Here is an 18,523-nt window from a genome sequence, read left to right as displayed (position 1 = left end):
CGTCCACATGGGCGACAAACCCTGTGTCGGAAAAGGAAGGACAGTCTTGTCATCAGCTCAATACTATAATTCATGGCAATTGGTGGGACTCGAGACGATTACTATCCTTGCCAGAGACTCAGAGGTCGCGGAGAGAAACAACATAGCCGTCGCCGTGTCGACCCGGCACCAGGAGCCATACTCGGATCGCTCAGAGTAAGTCTAGAATATTGCTGCCAACGTCAGACGTGTTTGTCCAAAAGTGTTCCGGCGTCGTCTAATCGAAGTTGGAGTGTTAGTCAAGCACAACTCACGACTGATTCTCGCGAAAGAACTTACCTGCATGACAAGCACTCCATCCTCGACCAGCGTCTCGTGATAGCTGCTGTTCTCCAGCTTCTCCACCACCCGGAACGCAATCTCGTTCTTCGATATGCCTTCCTGAAATCCTTCCTGGAGCATGTCGTCGTCCTTGAACCCGGCGCGCTCAAGCTGGTACTTCAGACCGTCGAAGTACGCCAAGGTGGCACCGCCGAGGACCTTGTCCCAGTCAGACCGGACTTTGTCGCCCGCTTGGATCAGCACGGCGGCATTTTTCTCGAAATCCGGGTTCAGCTTGATGTCCGGAACTCTCACGAGCTCGCCGATGGCCTTTTGGAGGGCTCCGATCTCCGGGTCGTAGGATCCGCGCACAGATTGCCTGGCGTTGATGCTGAAAGCATTTGCGCCGCCAGACGACGCGGCGGCCAATTTGAGGGCGTCCTGAAACCCTTGACTGACGTCGTTGGTGTTAACGGCCAGAGATCCTTCCGCGAAGACAAGACGGAGGACACCGTCCTTGATATGAAGGCCGCCATACGTGAAGGTGGTGTCTTCGAGTTGTGGTGCGAGTTCGACCTGATGCTTCGAGCACAACGAGTTGAGCTCGGCCTTCCCATCGTCGCCGTAAGATTGGACGAAAGATTCCAGGTTGGAGCAGAAGGGTTCGATGTACCTGGCAGATCTTCTTAGAGCCGTACGGCATCTCTGCCTCCTAGGGGCGGCATACATACCAGGTTATGATTTCGCCGATCCGTGACTTGTAGGACTCGTCCTCGGTATAGACGTACAAGAGGTTTGAATTGGCGGTCACGGTCCATGGCTGTCCAAGAGTTCTGGATATCCGATCCTCGAAATCTGGTCTCTTGGAGTCCCATTCGTCACGCACTACTATGGATCAGTGGTCATGTTTGCACGGTATTGCGGTCCTGTGCTTACCATTCTTGCGAACGGCCAGCGGCAATTTGTCCACGGGTGATTTGAGAGGCATCTTTTGCGAGGTTCTAGAGTGTCCTTCATCTTGGCTGGGGCGGTCTTGCGATCTTATGCAGCGCCACTACAGTAAATGCACCCTGCTGGTCAATCTGATGGAAGTGATGGTGGAAGTCAAAACACGGGAGCAGGGCCCCTGTGGCGTAGGCCAGAGTCCGAAGTGGTCTTGGTAGGCGAGCGCCCAGGAATTAGAGACTAACGGGCCGGAATCGTGCCGTTGCAATGCCGAAGTACAGTGAGAAACGTGCCAGATTGAGGCTGTCCCAGGCAAGCTCGAGGCAAGCTAGCACGGCGCTTATGGTGTTCTTAGGCCTGGGCACGGCTCACTCGAGGCTGGGGAGCAAGCCTCGCGGGGCCAAAGATGCGGTGGTGGAGTGCGAATGCTGTAATTAGCGAAGCAACACATTACACCGCTCGTTTGCCTGAACTTGTTCCAGGGACGGGAAGACCCAAGAGGCGTTCAAGTTGAATTTGCGCCTTTGGTCTCGACTTCTGGTCTTCGGTCAACATACAGTACAGTACTCAGCTCCGCAGCAACATGCCGAAGATGTCAGGCTGAGATAGCCGAGCAGCCCTTTTTCGGCATGGGGAATTAAGACACGGGCGATTGCCATGGCCTAGAGGTGCTCTCGATAAAGAAAGCGACCTGGCATCCGTTCGACGAGGATTCCTTCAAGCTCCCGCACCATGTCTCATCAGTTGTAGGCAAAACGCAGCATCCGTCGCGTGTATGGGACAAGCTCTGACGATTGCACAGACCCTTGCAGGTCCGAAAGGACATTCGCGATGTCTTCGAGAAAGCCGACAGCACCGTCCAGGGATCTTTGAAGTACCTGGCCCAAGTCATAGGCTATCCTGTATCGTGCGAACCAGAGTGGCATATGCTCTGGACCGAACTGGAGTCTGCCTACCCGGATAAAGCCATTTTCGTCCCAAGCATCGCGAAAGTCATTGAAGCCTGGTCCGACAGCCTTGTTAAAAGATTGGAAGACGACAGCTTCGAAGCCTGGACCGAAGTGTTGCTTGAGAAGCTATCACGAGTGCAGAAGGTGAAGTTGTCAATCCAGGTGAGTTCGTCCACTTAGTACTAAGTAAACAACGCGAATATATGCAGGCAGCTACAGTAGCTAATCGTGCAGGTCGCCGACGAAGCGAGAGTGAAAACATCCTGGGTCGGAGATACATCCGCCTTCATCATAACGCTACCGAAAAAGACTTCATCCCAAGCGTTGAGCGCTGCACCGTCAGCTTTCGCAGAAGATCTCGAGACCCTTTTCGAGCCGGCCAAATATTCCGATCCTGTCCAATCCGCCCAGAGTCACAATGATGATGATGACTGGGCTGAATTGGCCTCCAACGGCGACAGCATGAGTCTGAACATCAGAACGCGCCCTGCCGAACAGCCTCCGCAGATCCTGAAGGACCTGCCTTCTCTTCAGACGTTGCCGCGACCGGAAATCCTTTTCCAGACAACGCTTCCGTTCCTGATGCATGTAATCTCGCACGATACAAGCAAAATAACTGTCAATGGGACACACGAGCCGAGCCTCCGACTTCTGGGCGAGTACTTGCAGCGGTGGATCAAGACCGATCTCCAGGACGTTCGAAAGGTTAGGACCTTGGAATCAAATGTTGGAAGCTCCCTGCTGGGTTCATGGTCAACTGACAAGTCTTAGATTCCATACTGGCGCATCACGATGCACGAATCGAAACTTGGTCTCGGCTTGTTTCACGACTCATTGACCATTGAGCCGTTCGACCATCATCAGCGAAACGCGGCAGTGAATGTGTCGCTGATCCTGGCCTTCATCCAGGGCATTCTGGGCTATCATGCCGTCCATGGACTATCGAGCTCTGGGTACTGGGAATTCCAGAGGAGCGTGCCGCTCAATACGTCTTGACGGACTCTGTGCAAGCAATGCGTGCGATAAGGCCTGGCCAGGGTCGCTCGCTCCATACAGCGTGGATGACGAGGTGCGAAGAGCCTTGATGTGGTGATGTGCAACTCCCCTCAGTGACGAACTGCTGCTACGGTATGCCACGTCTGGTCAGGCCCAAGGAGCCCCTTTTGCACGATATAACCACCCTCCTTCAGGACTATCGGATTGCTCCAATGTCACGAGGAAGCGCATGCAAAGTCCTAACCTCCGGTGATGGCGACGATTCTGCATGAACCAAGCCGAATCGGACCAGAAATCGTCCGGGCAAAACTGCCAAGTCTGTCCGAGCAGCTCCGACGGACTCCGTGGTGCGGGCCACGATTCGAGAGTCTCTTCACCATCCCGCCACGAGTCAGGCGACCTCAAAGCCTCCCGGCTGGACTCGTCCAAACACCCAGTCGCCACCTGCTCTGGCAGGATGATCTGATGTTCCACGAAGCACCCGGCCTTGACCCAGCGCCAGCTCATCATCATGTCTCGAAGGTCGCGGAAATTCCACAAAGGGAGGTCCCGCTGGTGATTAGCTTCCGCGACGCCCTTGCTTGCGTCCCACTCGAAGCTGAAGCTGGGGGTGTGTGGATTCGTGTACGGTTCTAAGATCCTCTGGAATCCCCTGGCCAGAGCCTTGGACTGGCCCTCAATGCAGTACATGTTGGCGGACATCTCTGTGCCGTGTTTGTCCAGTGGAGGTTCCACCTGGCGCCATATTCGGTGATAGACATACTCGCATGGTTCGGCGTGCAGGTCAGGCGCGAACGAGACTTTGATCTGGCGAAACCTCAGCACCGGCAGGGCAAGAGCCTTGCTTAGCAGAGGACAGAGGAAACTGTCAGATCGACCGTTGCAGATACAGTCCCTTCCGCTGGTTATGACGATGCGCAGGGGACGGTTGTACGCATTGTGGAGGACTTGACTTCTGACTGGGCGGCTTGTTCTTGCGAGGGCGTCGATCATGGCGAAATCGGTGTGGATGTCCGGGTCGTTTGAGATGCACAAAGCCTTGTCGCGGGACGAAGTAGGAGATGATCTCGTTGATGATCTCTGGAGGAAGATAGAGCTTGTGCTTCGGGTAAGGTTGAGAGATGCTCAGGGCTGGAAGAGTGCTTCTGCCGTGGTTACTGAGTTCGAGATTGTGCCTCCTCATGGCAGTGTCGGTGTGCAGCGACGAGCTGGTAAGTCTCGATGAACTCTTCCATAAGATGCGGGAGGTACTGGTGATGTATAGATTGCCCGTGCATGGTGATTCACGCGAACAGGTCCTCAACCGCTCAATGGGCGAACTCAACCAGCAAGAAAATTGACAGCCACACCAGCGCTTGGATGAGGACCTTGAGGCATAACGGCCAAGAACTGAATCATAGGAGTCCAAGCGTCCGAATGGTACTATAGGATTCAGTTGCATCCTCGTTCGCTACAAAGTCTCTTGACATTATATCCCGCGCTCGCTCCGTCGCAGGACCCGATGCACTCCAACAGTACAACTCTGGAAGGGATACTACAGCTTCTCCTTCGACAAGAGCTCACAGTGACTGCATTCTGAACTGCCTTTAGATCACACCGAACCTTTACTCGTCCAAAAACTCATTGACCAGCCTCGAGAATTGCACATGGTACTCATCAAGAAAGCCATGCCCACTGTCCGCATACAAATGCAATGTGGCCTCGGTATTCTTCAACCCCTTCCACAGCACGATGCTATTCTCCGTCGGGACGAGCAGGTCATTAGACCCGTTCGCCACAAGCGTGGGCGCGGTGATCCTGTCGAGGAAGTCGTAGGAGCCTTCGTCGCGGTGCTCGTCCGAGAACCACCGCTGCACGGCCGCGATCTGGGCTTCGGTGCCTTTCTTGCCCAGCAAAGGGGCGCGATCTTTGCGTGCGTTGACCATGCGCTGGATCCATTCCTCTGCAAGGGCCTGTTTCCGCTCCGAGGGCGAGAAGAACGTGTGCTTCAGGGAGGAGTGGAACTCTTCAAAAGTCGCGCCACTGGCTACTTCGACAAAGTACTTCGGATCGCCGCCTACGACGCCCTCGCCGGCCGAAGGGCCCGAGCCCGCGACAATAAGTTTGCGTGTCAACTCGGGAGCTTGGATGGCGATCCGCTGCGCCACGAACCCGCCCATGGAGAAGCCCAGGACCTCGAGCTTCGGGATGGCCAGCGCTTTGGCGACGTCGATGATGGTCTGAGCCCACGCTACGTAGGTGGTGCCGACTTCCCCTTCGCTACGGCCAACGCCGGTATTGTCGACGAGGAGGATGGGCCGTTGTGCCGCGAGAGGATTGATGAAGCCGGGGTCCCACCAGTCCATGTTGCCGCGGAAGTGGACGTGGAGGAACAGGGGCGTGCCGGTGGTTTGGCCGAAGAGGCGATAGGCATGTTTGATGCCGTTGATGGTCACGTATTTGTCTTTGGTGGTTTCGTAGGTCGACATGATCAGAGAATGCCCGGTGATTTCCGATCCCAATGTAGAATGTCTGAAGTCCTGGCAAGGGTGACAGAGATGAAGTAGACCTCATAATGGACAGTCGGATCGTCCCATTTTATATATTTCATTGCCCCTCTGCCTGTTTCCTCGCCATTCACCAGAAAGTTTGGTCAGCATACTGCAACGTCGTACTGGTGGACAGAGTCATATCGACTCCTCGATATGATTACAAGAAAGTGCAGTGGACGATGCCTCGTGCGGACACAATTCATGAAGGATGTGCCGTAGGGGAGGCCGTGTGTCATTGGCTGCTCCAGAATTTCCCGATCAGGTGCGTGATTGTTGTGCTTGCAAGCCGTCCAGGACGACGCTTCAGTGATGGACGGACCCAGCACCGAACCCAGAAAGTGGCACACTGCCTGTGACGCCAGCTCAGACAGCAATGTTGCCTCCACTACATCACTATCATCAGTGAGAGATAGGTTACTACCAAGTCGAGTTCAAGTCAGTCGGCAAACGCCACTCAAGAGAGCGCCTCCAATGGGCCTGGCTGACGGTTATGAAGCACTGATGTCCGGATGTTCTCCGGGGACCGGGAGTACCAGCAATTTAGCCCGTGTCGATTTGCACCATGCGCATCACATGCCCGTGGCCAAAGTACCAGCGCAAATAGTTTCTCAGTGGACATACGGAGTAGTGTGCAAATATCCGACCAGCCTCACGCGGTGGCGGATAAATTATATCTCCGGGGTGCCCCGGGGCTCCGTTGTCCGGAATGGGGCTGAATGACTCAATGGGCTTGGCGGGTTCGTTGAGTCAACTCGCATGGCAACTTCTAGATGCATGAGGCTGATCTCGCAGACAAAAAGACTAACCACCTTGACTTTTTGTTGCAACTCCCGATATTTGTTTCTCGCCGCCAGTGACCCCTCTCACATCTCCCTCCTATACAGTAGTCTCCATCTAACAACACACCCACCCATCTCTTCCTGAACACAGTGTACTGCCTGACAGTCTTTCGACTTATCACCACCACCACCAACCCCCCACGAGACCGCCACTTCGCACGCACCCGACTCTTTCACCACCACTTCCACCCTTCCCCTCCGCTCACGTCCTACACCATGTCTGAAGACTGGGAGAGCGTCACCCGCATTGGCAGCAAGGTCCGCGGCCCCGGCAGTGGAGGCGTCGACCGCGAACGTGTCGTGAAGGGCAAATCGGCCCTCAACGCCGCCCAACGGTCCGGCGCCATCATCGGCACCGAGAAGAAATTCTCCAGCGCCAACACTGTAAGTGACATCCTCCTCTCTTTCCCGGCTCTGGGTTTTGGCTCTGGCTCTAGATGTAGCTTTAGCTTTGCCACCCCTCTCCCCACACCACAGCCGTGAATGTGAATTGCGAACATGACAGAGTAAAGCTAACAACAATGTCCTCCTTAGAAATCAGCAACCGAAGGCCAGCACCTCACCAAAGTGGACCGCTCCGACGAGATCATCAAACCCAAGACGGTCGGCCACGCGGTCGGCCAGGCGATCATCGCCCGCCGGAACCAGATCCTTCCCAAAATGACGCAGAAGGACCTGGCCAACAAGGTCAACACCCAAGCCAGTGTGATCCAGGCGTACGAGAACGGGTCGGCGGCCCCGGACCAGCAACTGCTCGCGAAGCTGGAGCGAGTGCTGGGCGTCAAGCTGCGGGGGACTGATATTGGGGCTCCCCTCGGGGGCCCGAAGAAGAAGTGAGCAAGAAGGTCTACCAGACCAGATATCTACATTACGGGCGCTCAAAGCGGCGAGTAAAGAAACCAACGACGATGGAGGCTCGGGCTTCGCTCTGTGCTGCTGTCAACGTTCACAGTGGCGTGTGGTGGGTTTTGGCCTTCCTGACGCCGAAGAATGAACCAGCATCCACACCGGGATCAGGATCGGAACCGAGTGGGCCATGCTTACATGCATACACGGTATTGGTTATTCCACTTTGGTGTGTGCCTTTAGGCACATGTGCCCTGAGTGACCGCAAGGGGACGCAGGCTTGCAGTTTGCCTTGATCAAATGGTATCTTCATTCAGCGCCCAAATGGAGCCTGAGTTATCTGAGATACAGACTTCAAATCCGCGCCCAATTTGAATCCATTGCGCCCTTCCAGCCATCTAATGACAGCGTCCCCCAGCACAGCGAGAGGGATAGGCAATGCGTACAGCACATCGAACGTTGGGCTCCGTGGCCAGGATTAATTCCTCATCTTCGTTTTCATGCTACATTTATGCTAGGCCTCCACTTCCTTGCTTGCGCGCTTGCTTGCCTGCTTCCCTTCACCATGGCGGCCATGCTGATGATATATGTGTCTCATCGTCGATGCCTCGCGCATACAGGCAAGCATAATTATCCACAACAAGGAAACAAACACTGCATCAACCCAAAGCTTTGCGAAAAAAGACTTGTGATTCGGTTTATGCTGAGGAAATAAGTCCGACCGTTCATCCATTCCCAGGCGCCCTAGAATGCGTCATCTCCCACAACCGCACTCCTCAATCATCCATCCATCCGTTCATCCACAGGCGCACAGCGCGGAGAGGTTTGAGGTGATCCCTTCCGGTCCATTTCTGCCGTCTAGCCTTAGCAGCTGTCTATCCAATCAACCTTCGGCACTCTGCAGAGTCGATGCTGGTCTTCTCCCCTCACTCTCCATGCAAAAGGAGTTTACTCCTTTGCCTTCGCGACCCCCTCGAGCCCTTCACTCTCGAGATTCTTCTTGAATCGCTTCTCAATCGCCTCCATGAATTGGCTGGTGGTAACCCACGCTTCCCGATCCTTTCTCCCACACGCCAGCGCGAGATCTTTGGTCATGATGCCGTCGTCGTTGACCGTCTGCACGACGGCCTTTTCGAGATTCTCCGCCCAGGTGACCAGTTCGGGCGTCTCGTCGAGCTGGCCGCGTTTGACCAGTCCGCGAGTCCACGCGAAGATACTGGCAATCGGGTTGGTGGATGTCTCACGGCCCTTCTGATGTTCCCGGTAATGGCGGGTTACCGTCCCATGGGCGGCTTCGCTCTCATAGGTCAATCCATCCGGCGTGATCAGCTGGCTGGTCATAAGGCCTAGAGATCCAAATCCTTGGGCCACAATGTCCGATTGGACGTCGCCGTCGTAATTCTTCATGGCGATGACGAAGCCGCCCTCGCTCTTGATCATTTGCGCGACCATATCGTCGATGAGTCGGTGCTCGTACCAGATCTTCTTGGACTCGAATTCCTTGGCGTAGTCGCTCTCGTAGATCTCTTGGAAGATGTCCTTGAACCGCCCGTCGTAGGCCTTTAGGATCGTGTTCTTCGTCGACATGTACAAGGGGTATCCCCTGTCGAGGGCGAACTTGAAACTCGCGTGCGCAAAGCCCCGAATCGAGTCCTCTGTGTTATATTGCGTCTGCGCCACGCCGCCGGTCTCGCCGAAATCAAACACCTTTATTTTCTGAGGAGAACCGCCACTTTTCGGCGTAAAGACCATTTCCAGTGTGCCAGCCTCGCGGATCACGGTGTCCTTGGCCCGGTACTGGTCACCGAAGGCATGACGGCCGATGATGATGGGGTGTTCCCAGCCAGGCACCAAACGGGGGATGCGTGGGATGACGATGGGTTCGCGAAAGACTGTGCCGCCTAGGATGTTGCGGATTGTGCCGTTGGGAGAGAGCCACACTTTTCGGGCATGTTAGCACGTGGATCGAACAGATGAGGGTGGGAAGGAGCGTACTCTTCTTGAGCTTGAACTCTTCGACTCTTGCCTCGTCAGGCGTGATGGTCGCACACTTGACGCCCACACTGTACTTCTTGATCGCTTCGGCGGCTTCCACGGTGACTTTGTCGTCCGTCTCATCTCTGTACGGCAGGCCCAGGTCATAGTACTTCAGATCAATGTCCAAGTATGGATGGATGAATTTGTCCTTGATATCTTGCCAGATTATGCGGGTCATTTCGTCGCCATCGAGCTCAACGACGGGGTTCTTGACCTTGATCTTGGTCGCTGAGGTAGAGGAGGCCATGGTGCGTGAACCGTCTATACGTCGTTGTTCGGCAGCGAGTCTGGTCGAGGCGTTGGAAGCCATTCGGAGAGAGAGAGGGGAGGACGAGTGGTATATGGATCTGGTCGAACGGGTGGAACTTCTGGTGGCGGCGCCCGCAAGCGCAGATCGCAGAGAATTCATGTGGGGAGGAGGGAGGGAGAGCGCCAGTCTAGATGAAGGGAAGGAAGGGTACAAATGCAGAGGCCAGGGTACGTCAATCGAGGTGAGGTCTTCTTTCCCGAGGCTGTTAGATTGGCGACACCGAAGAATCAAGTCAACCCATTTCTCGACAGCTCAGAGCTTGGAGGAGAAGTGCGCCGATAGTTCGGCACGGATACAACCTCCCTTGTTTCGAGGTTCCATCGGATGAGGGAGGGACCTGGCGATGTGAAAAGCCGAGGTGGTGCCTTCGTGCCTCATACGTAGTGGAAGGCGTGGGGCGGGGTCTGCGGCGGCAGCGGCGGCGGCGGAATTGGAGCATTCGGAGAAGCGCTCGGCTCCGAGAGGTCGCGTATAGTCGCTCACCCAAAATTCATTTGATCTTCGTCGGCAACAATTTGCACCCAAAAGAAACAGACTGATCCATACCCGCCTATTTCGCCGCGATTCTCGAACATGGCCGACAAGCTACGCACCTTGCAACAACTTGAGTCGCTCCAGGCGAAATATGTCGGAACTGGCCATGCAGACACCACTCGGTATGAGTGGTCCCAGAACATCGTCCGCGACTCCCTTGCCTCTTATGTCGGCCATCCTCCTCTTCTCTCGTATATGGCATTGGGGCTCGGTGAAAACAGTGAGATTGTCAGAGGGCAGATGATCGAGAAAATGATCAGGGCGAGTGGTCCACCGCCACAGAGGGAGGAGGATTGATCGACGCTGGGATGGAAATCAAATTCATCAGCCAGAATCTCACCTTCAGGTGGAGTGCGGCAGGTCGGGACAGCGGTTTGCAAGACCCCAAAGAAGGAGAGACAGCATCTCACACAGTCAAAGTGCTTTCACTTGCTGTCTGGACATTTTAATCCAGACCGAGCTTTGGAGGAACTTCACACACCGATCACAACCCCGGCACATCATTTACGCGGGCGGGCGTCTCACGGCCGAGCCTCCTGTCGAAACGACCAAGCTTTTCGGCTCACACGCCAGATATCTTCGGAAGGAGTGGCCTTGCATGACACGAGCTTGATGATCTGCAGAGCAGCCAAAAACGGGTGGCTGGAAACGACTAGAAGTCCGAATGCAGAGTGATGATTGAAGATCGAAGGATACTCCTAATGTTATGAATGTGGAAGTTTTGATTTCGTCGTCGCGAGCTCGCTTTCGGTGATAAGAAATACAGTATGTGCAGGTAATGAAAATCTGCCTGCATATCAATTTCGAAAAGTTGGGTCGTCATCAGTCCGTACAAGATCTGCATGCTCACACTCTTCCTTCACCTTCTTGGGTTTCGTGGCTCTAAGTGGTCCGTCTCTCATCTCCAGCAGCGATGCTTGAACCCAGCGGACTCGCAGTTTGGCGAATGGTTCGAAAGGACAAAAGAAATATAGGGCACAAGGCAATTGTCTCAGGAAACGCAATTCCCCCATGATCAGCCACGTTCAAAGAAATCGGTGACCGAGCACCCAGTTGTTTAGCGCCGTTTTTTATCCTGTTTTGACGCCATTTCCCCATGCATGCTGTTTCGATCGATCAATGCTTCCAGCTCGAAGACAATTGCCCATTTCACTCCATCTGCAGTGCTCGCTCGGGATTCTACCCGTCCGTTTTCGCGAGTGACTGCGAGCACAATTTCATAGCCATATCCATTTCGAATGGGAAAGGCTGCATGAGTTCAACATAAGAACGTAAATCCCATCATTAGAATATGCCGTTGACGATGTTGCTGCCAATCGTAGCACCAGCGCCGAAAATGGCGGCATTGCCCATCTTCTTGCCGAACTTCTTGCCTTGCTCTTCCAGCTTGCTGTACTTCCGGCCATCCGGGTTCATGCTGGAGCCAGTTTGGCTGACTTGGAGTGGCATGTTGCCATAGTCTGTTGATGAGGAGTGTATCATGGGCGGCCGTCGGTCCTCGATGACATTGACATAACTTCGAGGGAAGATACCTTCCAAGTTGGTCCTTTCGTTTCGACCTCTCCACCCTGTAAACCATTAGCATTACGATGAGCCCTGAGTCGATCATGGTACATACAGTCATTGTTCATGTGTTCTAATACTTGTATCCTATCCCCTTGCTGTAGCGCTAAATCTCCCGTGTCCGTAGGTGAATAGGCATACAGAGCAGACGCAATAGCGAGTATGGGAGGCGGCACGTAGGCTGGAGGTGGTAATGGGGCAGGCGTTGGCACAGGAACATAACCTTCCTTGAGGGTCATGTTTGAGAACTGGTCGACGGGTGTGTTTGTTGCGCCATTGGCTTGGCCGTGTAAAGGAGCATGGAGCGGTGTCTGTGCGGGTAATTGTGCTAGGATTGATGAAAGCTGTTCCGAGGAGATGACATTGGTATCGCAGAGGAATTCAAGTTCCTATAGAGCATTAGCCTGGTGATCCGAAAGGCGTTCACTCAAGTGGTTACCCACGGTACGGATGGTACGGAGAGAGCGGTTAGTGAGAGCGATGGAGGCCTCGGTGGCCATAGTATCGCGCGAGAACTCTGGGCTTTGAACGCGTATATTGGTGCAGATCGACAATGAGAACCGAAGGAGGATAGAAACGAGAGTGGTGAACTCAACCTCGGGTGGTGTGGTGAGTCGTTGGCCGTTTGAGGAGGTGGTGAGGTTAACAGGTTACAGGTGGAAAGGCAGAAGGTTGGAGGTGAGGCGCAGGCAGCGAAGATGACTGGTTAAACGAATTGGGCGATGGGGAACGAAATCGGTGCGAGTCCGGGCTGCTGGTTAACTTAGCTGGTTCCAATGGCGGTGTCGTGGCAGAAGACGCAGGGTTCCCTGGGCTACCTTAGCCGTTCCGTGGGCTGTGGCTTAAGGCTCGAGAGGACGGACCAGCACCGACAGAGACATCACACGGGCTGCCAGGTGAGCACAACAGGAGAAGGGATGCCTAACTTGGGACCAAGTAATCCATGTCTCAGAATTATGCAGCGCCGGACATATCGGGATTGCCTATTGTTGGCTAGTTTGAGCAGCTCAGCTGACGCCTATCTTTACTGGTTCCTGGCTTCCGGAATCCTTCGCCAGGAGGCTCCAAAACAGATTTCCAACTTCTTGGTGCATCGGCCGAGATTCTATCCCGTAAGGAGCCGAAACTGGCGACACGCCGCTGACTGTGCCACGTGCGTCTAAATTCAACTGTCTCTACGGAGTACCCAGTCTTATCAGGATGAATAGCACAAGTTCCTCCCACGCAACTTCCTTTGTTCTCGGTACCTTGCATGAACAATTTGTCGCTATGAATGAATGGTCTTGAATACTAAGTAGGCAGACCTGTCTGTACGAGCTGCAGGCGCATAGACACGATTCTCAAAGAGCTGCATCATCTGCCCGCTGCAAAGGTGTATGGCCTGGAAATGCGCCTGCAACACACAAACACACGGGTTCTTTGGCTTGAATATGCTTCCTGCCTGTGCATCTGTGAGGTTGTTTCTGTCGGTCCATTGTCTTGTTGACGCTGCGCTCCGGCGTTTGATCTCTGGCCACTTCTGGAGCTGCCCGCTTGGTTTGTCAACTAAAACATCAACACGCCGTCTTGGATTGCTGTGCCAGGCGTTTGTTAATGGTCAAACGGTGGACAGTGCGTGAGCGGACGAAGTATATATCGTTGTGAATTGCGGCCCCGTTGTCCAGAATGAATCGTCATCTTCCAATTCACGACTCAGCTGAAGCGGAGCCTGCTATACTGACTGAAAGGAAAACTCAGCGACCTTGCCAGACTTTGTCATCGCCATCCACGACATCACTGACCGATCTATAGTGGCTTACTGTGTGAATCAGAGTAAGTACTGCCTTCCCCAGACAACCTACCGAGCACCTGCCACACGGTCATGGTTCTCTTTCTGCTTCACCTCCTCCCTGGTCATCTTCACGAAATCACTGTCACCATTATCCAAAGGCAGTGGCGCAAGTACTCACACGAACTTTTCTTCCCGACTATAAAGCTTCTGCTCCCTCACCTGGACTTTCCCGATGACCACGCTTGCCTTGAGTTCCCACTGGCAATCTTGGGTATATACTAAACCATCGACAGATCTCCTCCTACCCCCAACTGCCAACCATACCAGTATCTGCTTCATCCAGCAACAATCAAGCAGCGATAGTCATGGCCAGTCCACAGCTTAAACCTCAGTTCTTCGTCACCCGCCAGAACGGTGCCATGGTTCCACTCATCGCCATGGATGAGCTGCCAATCCATGTGCAAATCCAAGGGGTCTCACGCACACTGAGCGCATTTGAGATTGGTGGCATGACCGGTGTTGGTCTTGCCGAAGCTCGACATCAATTCTACGTGGTCGAGAGCATCAACAACACGAAACCAATTCCTTTTGGTCCATCCAATTCGAAGTCTACGCCGGACTCTGCAGCCAGCACACCGAGCTTGCGCACGGCGGATCTGGCGGCACCTTCTGGAAACCAAGAAGTTGGTCTTGATGCCAGCAAGAACATCGAAGTAAGTTCTCCTTCTCGTCAATGCTTTTGGAATCGCTAAAAGATTCGCAGACGAGCATCGCCTCTGGCCCACCTTCCAAGATCTCAGTAACCTCAGCTACCGAGGAAACGAACTCATCGCGTGCGACATCTCCCGACATGACTGCTTTTGGCAAACCCGTTCCGGTAGCTCCTGCGCCGGCCGCACCAGCCCTGCTGGCCTGGCGTGATCACGCTGCTCCTACTCGTACTCCTACTCCGACCCCAGGCCTGTCCACCTTGACCAAGAAGTCTCTACCTGAGTACGACGAGAATCCCGAAATGCCCGCCTTCGGAGAGAAAATCTACTGCTCCTATTGGCTCCGGAACGGCGAGTGTAGCTTCACCCAGACCGGCTGTAAGTTCAAGCACGTCATGCCCCTCAGCATCCCGGTCCTTGAAGCTACCGGTATGCGCGACCTGCCAGATTGGTTCCGCCAGGCGCATGGCTGTGGCAGCCTGAGGGTCAATGGTGGACGAAACGGCCTGAGCTTTGGAATTACTCTTAACGATATCAGTGGTTTGCCTAGCAAGTCTGGGCCTCGTACCCGGGTCGATCCTGTTGCAACTCGACGGACAATCGCTGCCCACATCAACAGCGCGCCGTCCCGAGGTCTTCGACATAGTGGTGACCAACAAACTTCCCGACCCAACATCCCACGCCGTGTCGCAACTGGTGCTCAACGCGTTCCTCGTGTCCTTACGGACGAGGAGAAAGCATTGGAACGCGAACGCCGCGACAGGCGCATGGCGGCTGCTTTTGATGCTGACATGGCGAGCAATTCCTGTACTGAAATGACCGATGCCGAGATGGTGAAGATCAGGGAACGTGAGCAGGCGGGATGGGAGGAAGAGCAGAAGGCTCGTTGGGCTGCTGCAAGCGCAGATGCTAAGGCGTGTATGCTCCAGGAGAGAATTGTAACGAAGGGGCAAGAGAGTGGCAGCGGCAAGGAGGAGAAAACCAAGTCTGGTCCTGGTTCCGGTTCTGGCGACAAGAAGAAGGCCCATGGGCGAAACGGTCGCAGCACGCGCAAGACTGTGGGGAAGGACTAGATTGATGGGCATGCCTCCTTTAACGATGATCACGGCGCATGGGCAATGATATGGAGAAGTGGACGGCTTGAATTGCATTGAGGAACCACGGTAACATAGCCTGGACGTGGCTTTCACGAGATACCCCATTATTCTGGTTCTGCTTTTCAAGTTTTTCATAGACACAGGTCTGGCACAGATCCGAAGTGGTTCCAGGTTTAGTAAGAATGCTTTTATACAAAGCGAACATTGTTTTACACGGCTCTCTGCGCATTGAGCGCCACCGGTCTTGAGATCTGCCTGACATATTCATGCACCACCTCCTTTCCATCCAACGCCGACCCCTGATGAGCCGCCTGGGCCTCACCCAACAACATCTGCTCCTGTCTGGCAGTCAACAACTCCCTGACCCGGGAGGGTTTCAGCTTCCACGCCTCAGGAAACTCGACCCTCTTCTTCGACTTGTGATGCCTGAGATCGAGGGGGACATCCTCAAAGCTATCCTTCCCGTTCCGCGCCTCGTCCAACAACTTCTTCACCTGATCGCCCAAGTACCGCTTGTTCTGCGCGGGAGCCTCGAACTGCTCGCACGACATCTTGACCACGTCCGTGTCAGGGTTGTAGCGCGGCCCCACGAGCTTCAGAAGTTTCTGGCGTTGTTGCTCAGTGAGGTTAGGGAGGTCCTTTGTGCAGAACTGCACCGTCACTTTGCGCGCCGCCGGGTGGAATTCGCCCAAGTATGTGGTGTAGCGGAAGCGGAGGGGCGTGGACGCCGAGGGTGGTGTGAACGGTTTGACGAACTCTGAGTACCCGTTAGTCGACTTCTCGCCAATAGCAAAGCCTCCAGGCATCGCTGTAGCAGTGGAGTCAGTGTGGCACGCTTACTCTGTAACAAGGGCATATCCCAGGCAATAACGCGCGTGTACTCCCTGATCTCCCTGTGCAAGTCCAACTCGCTGTGCGCGACGCTGGTGATCGCGCTCTCGTCCCACTCTTCCTCCCCGTCCTCGACTTGCGCGAACTCGTCGTCTTCTTCGTCTAGCGCCCAGAACCCCTTGTCTTTATTCGCCAGCGGGATGTCCGGGAAGTCGAGCGGCTCGATCTCCCTGTCCAACTTGCGCTCCACGTCCATGACCAGCTTGTCCATGACCGGGTCGGGGAGCTCGCCTTCGGGGTCATTGTTGACGTCGATCCCCGCGGCCTCGAACTCGGCGGCATAGTGGTTCTGCAGTTTCAGGTACGCGACCTGGTCTTTCGGGGAGAGCATGTTGAAGTCGGCGAGTTCGTCGGCGTCGAGGTCCGCGACCGTGATGGGCGAGCTGGGCGTTTGGTAGCCGCCTTCGGGCTCTTTGTCGAAATCAAAGTCGTCGAGTGCATCTTCGGTCTGGGCGCCGTCGGACGCTGAGGGATCCCGACTGTTGTCTGCTCGCTGGGCGATGGTTGTTGAGAGATGTCTTCGACATTGTATGCTCCGGTTTGGGATCTGAGGTCGCGCAAAGGCTGCGGACTGGCACTTCCTCTTCACTGGTATTCGCCGACCGACCTGGAACAGTGTCCGTGACAGGTACCGTGCTGGTGTGGCCATCTCTGACCACTCGAGTTGTTCGTGCAGTACGGAGTACTCTCAGTGCGCATGTGGAAAGAGCTTCGCTGCACATAAATTTCCTGCGTTTCGGGGTCTAAAAGCTCATCAGAAGCAACGTCGCTTTTCGGGACTTTGCTCCACCGTGGAACACTTCAACCACTCCGTCCTCGAACCTGGTACCTCGCATTCTACTCGTCCTGCTTTGTCTTCTATCACTCCCCAAGCTCGTAAATCTGCACTCCGAATAGATGAACATGACATCCGGGAAACGATGCTTTGTCGCCGTAGGCGCAACCGCGCCCTTCAACAGTCTAGTCCGTGCCGTTCTGGAACCGGTATTTATCAAGGCACTTCGTGAAGCCGGCTACTCGCAGCTACAAATCCAATATGGCGATCAAAGCGGGCAAAACACATACCGCGAGGGAGTCCAGCTATTAAACGAACAGGAACCACACGATGGCTTCCAAGTCTCAGGCTTTGGCTTCAAGAAGGAAGGCCTAGCAGACGAAATGCGGGCCGTGAAGGGCTCGTCACCAAAGACCGAAGGCATGGTCATCAGCCACGCCGGCTCTGGCTCCATCCTTGATGCCCTCCGCATCGGGGCGCCGATTGTGGTCGTCCCCAATACGGATCTTCTGCATAACCATCAGGTTGAATTGGCCGAGGCCCTTGCCGAGCAGGAATACGTGATCCACGGAAAGGTGGATGATCTCGCCTCAGCCATTGCCGAGGTGGAGGCCCTGAGGAGGAAATCCAAAAAGTGGCCGCCGCCGAGGTCCGGAGAGGGGAAGTATAAGCGTGGTTTGCAGGACGTTATGTACGAGGAGATGGGGTGGCAGATTGATTGAATTGTCTTCGAATCCAGACGGTTCTCTGGTCGATCAACACAGCCATGTACAGGCTCTGGTTTGGAATTGGTCTACCCTACCATCTTTCGTTTCGGTTACACGGTGTTCGAGTACGGTGCTTGGACCGAGGCGTAATTTATCGAGGTTGGGAACGAGTTATTCAAGACACCCTGTTCGCCGCAGACAATCAAGGGATGAGGGCAGTGCTTCGTCCCACGTTATAGGAGACCGGCTCTCTGTTTAAATTCCATGCAGATGCGATCGCTAAGATGGTAAGCAAGTCACCCTGAACACCATATCAGAACGACCAATCTAACATCATCCCAGTCCAGCCACAGCCAAACCATATATCCTGATCCAATGTGTCCAGCGCAGTGTAGGGGCGGTGCGACCCGCCTGCTTCCACAAAAGTAATTGCTGTGCCGTGGCACCCTCGCCAATGCTCGTGGTCTCGAAAATGCACATTATGGTGCTCGATACCCGAGCGTCTACTTCCCCGTACTATGGTTGTCTCGTCAAATTGATACTTTCCCTGGCCCAGTTTCGACTTTACGGCAACACCTCAACGTCCTGGCAAAGTGAGATGTTTGCTGATAGCAGTAGGCACAAGGCCTACACATGGTCTTGCCCAGGTGTTAGTATCCGCTTACGACTTCCTGCGGATGATTCGACGAGGCTCATGTCGGTACTGCTGCTCCGGACCTGG

General features: G+C 54.6%; 11 protein-coding genes across 11 annotated transcripts; 5 read left to right on the top strand and 6 right to left on the bottom strand.

The window, feature by feature from the left end:
• Positions 1-190: 190 nt before the first annotated feature.
• Positions 191-1,288, bottom strand: A1O7_04443 (uncharacterized protein; the record flags this gene model as incomplete). Its single annotated transcript, XM_007758454.1, has 4 exons — positions 191-256; positions 319-973; positions 1,032-1,185; positions 1,237-1,288. 4 exons carry the CDS (start codon positions 1,286-1,288, stop codon positions 191-193), a joined length of 927 nt encoding a protein of 308 aa, XP_007756644.1.
• Positions 1,289-1,977: 689 nt separating this feature from the next.
• Positions 1,978-3,191, top strand: A1O7_04442 (uncharacterized protein; the record flags this gene model as incomplete). Its single annotated transcript, XM_007758453.1, has 4 exons — positions 1,978-1,991; positions 2,048-2,357; positions 2,430-2,900; positions 2,967-3,191. 4 exons carry the CDS (start codon positions 1,978-1,980, stop codon positions 3,189-3,191), a joined length of 1,020 nt encoding a protein of 339 aa, XP_007756643.1.
• A 147-nt stretch (positions 3,192-3,338) lies between these two features.
• On the bottom strand, positions 3,339-3,881 carry A1O7_04441 (uncharacterized protein; the record flags this gene model as incomplete). The annotated part of the gene is made up of 1 exon (XM_007758452.1): positions 3,339-3,881. One exon carries the CDS (start codon positions 3,879-3,881, stop codon positions 3,339-3,341), a length of 543 nt encoding a protein of 180 aa, XP_007756642.1.
• Positions 3,882-4,795: 914 nt separating this feature from the next.
• Positions 4,796-5,659, bottom strand: A1O7_04440 (uncharacterized protein; the record flags this gene model as incomplete). The annotated part of the gene is made up of 1 exon (XM_007758451.1): positions 4,796-5,659. One exon carries the CDS (start codon positions 5,657-5,659, stop codon positions 4,796-4,798), a length of 864 nt encoding a protein of 287 aa, XP_007756641.1.
• A 1,118-nt stretch (positions 5,660-6,777) lies between these two features.
• Positions 6,778-7,398, top strand: A1O7_04439 (multiprotein-bridging factor 1; the record flags this gene model as incomplete). Its single annotated transcript, XM_007758450.1, has 2 exons — positions 6,778-6,945; positions 7,096-7,398. The coding sequence occupies 2 exons, from the start codon at positions 6,778-6,780 to the stop codon at positions 7,396-7,398; spliced, it is 471 nt and encodes a 156-aa protein (XP_007756640.1).
• A 957-nt stretch (positions 7,399-8,355) lies between these two features.
• On the bottom strand, positions 8,356-9,691 carry A1O7_04438 (isocitrate dehydrogenase [NADP], mitochondrial; the record flags this gene model as incomplete). The annotated part of the gene is made up of 2 exons (XM_007758449.1): positions 8,356-9,347; positions 9,403-9,691. 2 exons carry the CDS (start codon positions 9,689-9,691, stop codon positions 8,356-8,358), a joined length of 1,281 nt encoding a protein of 426 aa, XP_007756639.1.
• Positions 9,692-10,327: 636 nt separating this feature from the next.
• A1O7_04437 (uncharacterized protein) lies at positions 10,328-10,585 on the top strand (the record flags this gene model as incomplete). The annotated part of the gene is made up of 1 exon (XM_007758448.1): positions 10,328-10,585. One exon carries the CDS (start codon positions 10,328-10,330, stop codon positions 10,583-10,585), a length of 258 nt encoding a protein of 85 aa, XP_007756638.1.
• Positions 10,586-11,572: 987 nt separating this feature from the next.
• A1O7_04436 (uncharacterized protein) lies at positions 11,573-12,351 on the bottom strand (the record flags this gene model as incomplete). Its single annotated transcript, XM_007758447.1, has 3 exons — positions 11,573-11,856; positions 11,907-12,240; positions 12,295-12,351. 3 exons carry the CDS (start codon positions 12,349-12,351, stop codon positions 11,573-11,575), a joined length of 675 nt encoding a protein of 224 aa, XP_007756637.1.
• A 1,636-nt stretch (positions 12,352-13,987) lies between these two features.
• Positions 13,988-15,405, top strand: A1O7_04435 (uncharacterized protein; the record flags this gene model as incomplete). The annotated part of the gene is made up of 2 exons (XM_007758446.1): positions 13,988-14,335; positions 14,386-15,405. 2 exons carry the CDS (start codon positions 13,988-13,990, stop codon positions 15,403-15,405), a joined length of 1,368 nt encoding a protein of 455 aa, XP_007756636.1.
• Positions 15,406-15,638: 233 nt separating this feature from the next.
• A1O7_04434 (uncharacterized protein) lies at positions 15,639-16,969 on the bottom strand (the record flags this gene model as incomplete). The annotated part of the gene is made up of 2 exons (XM_007758445.1): positions 15,639-16,186; positions 16,270-16,969. The coding sequence occupies 2 exons, from the start codon at positions 16,967-16,969 to the stop codon at positions 15,639-15,641; spliced, it is 1,248 nt and encodes a 415-aa protein (XP_007756635.1).
• Positions 16,970-17,223: 254 nt separating this feature from the next.
• Positions 17,224-17,817, top strand: A1O7_04433 (uncharacterized protein; the record flags this gene model as incomplete). Its single annotated transcript, XM_007758444.1, has 1 exon — positions 17,224-17,817. One exon carries the CDS (start codon positions 17,224-17,226, stop codon positions 17,815-17,817), a length of 594 nt encoding a protein of 197 aa, XP_007756634.1.
• Between the last annotated feature and the right edge of the window lie 706 nt (positions 17,818-18,523).

Source organism: Cladophialophora yegresii (assembly GCF_000585515.1).
Source record: "Cladophialophora yegresii CBS 114405 chromosome Unknown aczIN-supercont1.3, whole genome shotgun sequence".
Classification (NCBI taxonomy): domain Eukaryota; kingdom Fungi; phylum Ascomycota; class Eurotiomycetes; order Chaetothyriales; family Herpotrichiellaceae; genus Cladophialophora; species Cladophialophora yegresii.
Note: the sequence above shows the minus strand (reverse complement) of the source record. Positions and strands in the feature narration are given on the sequence as shown.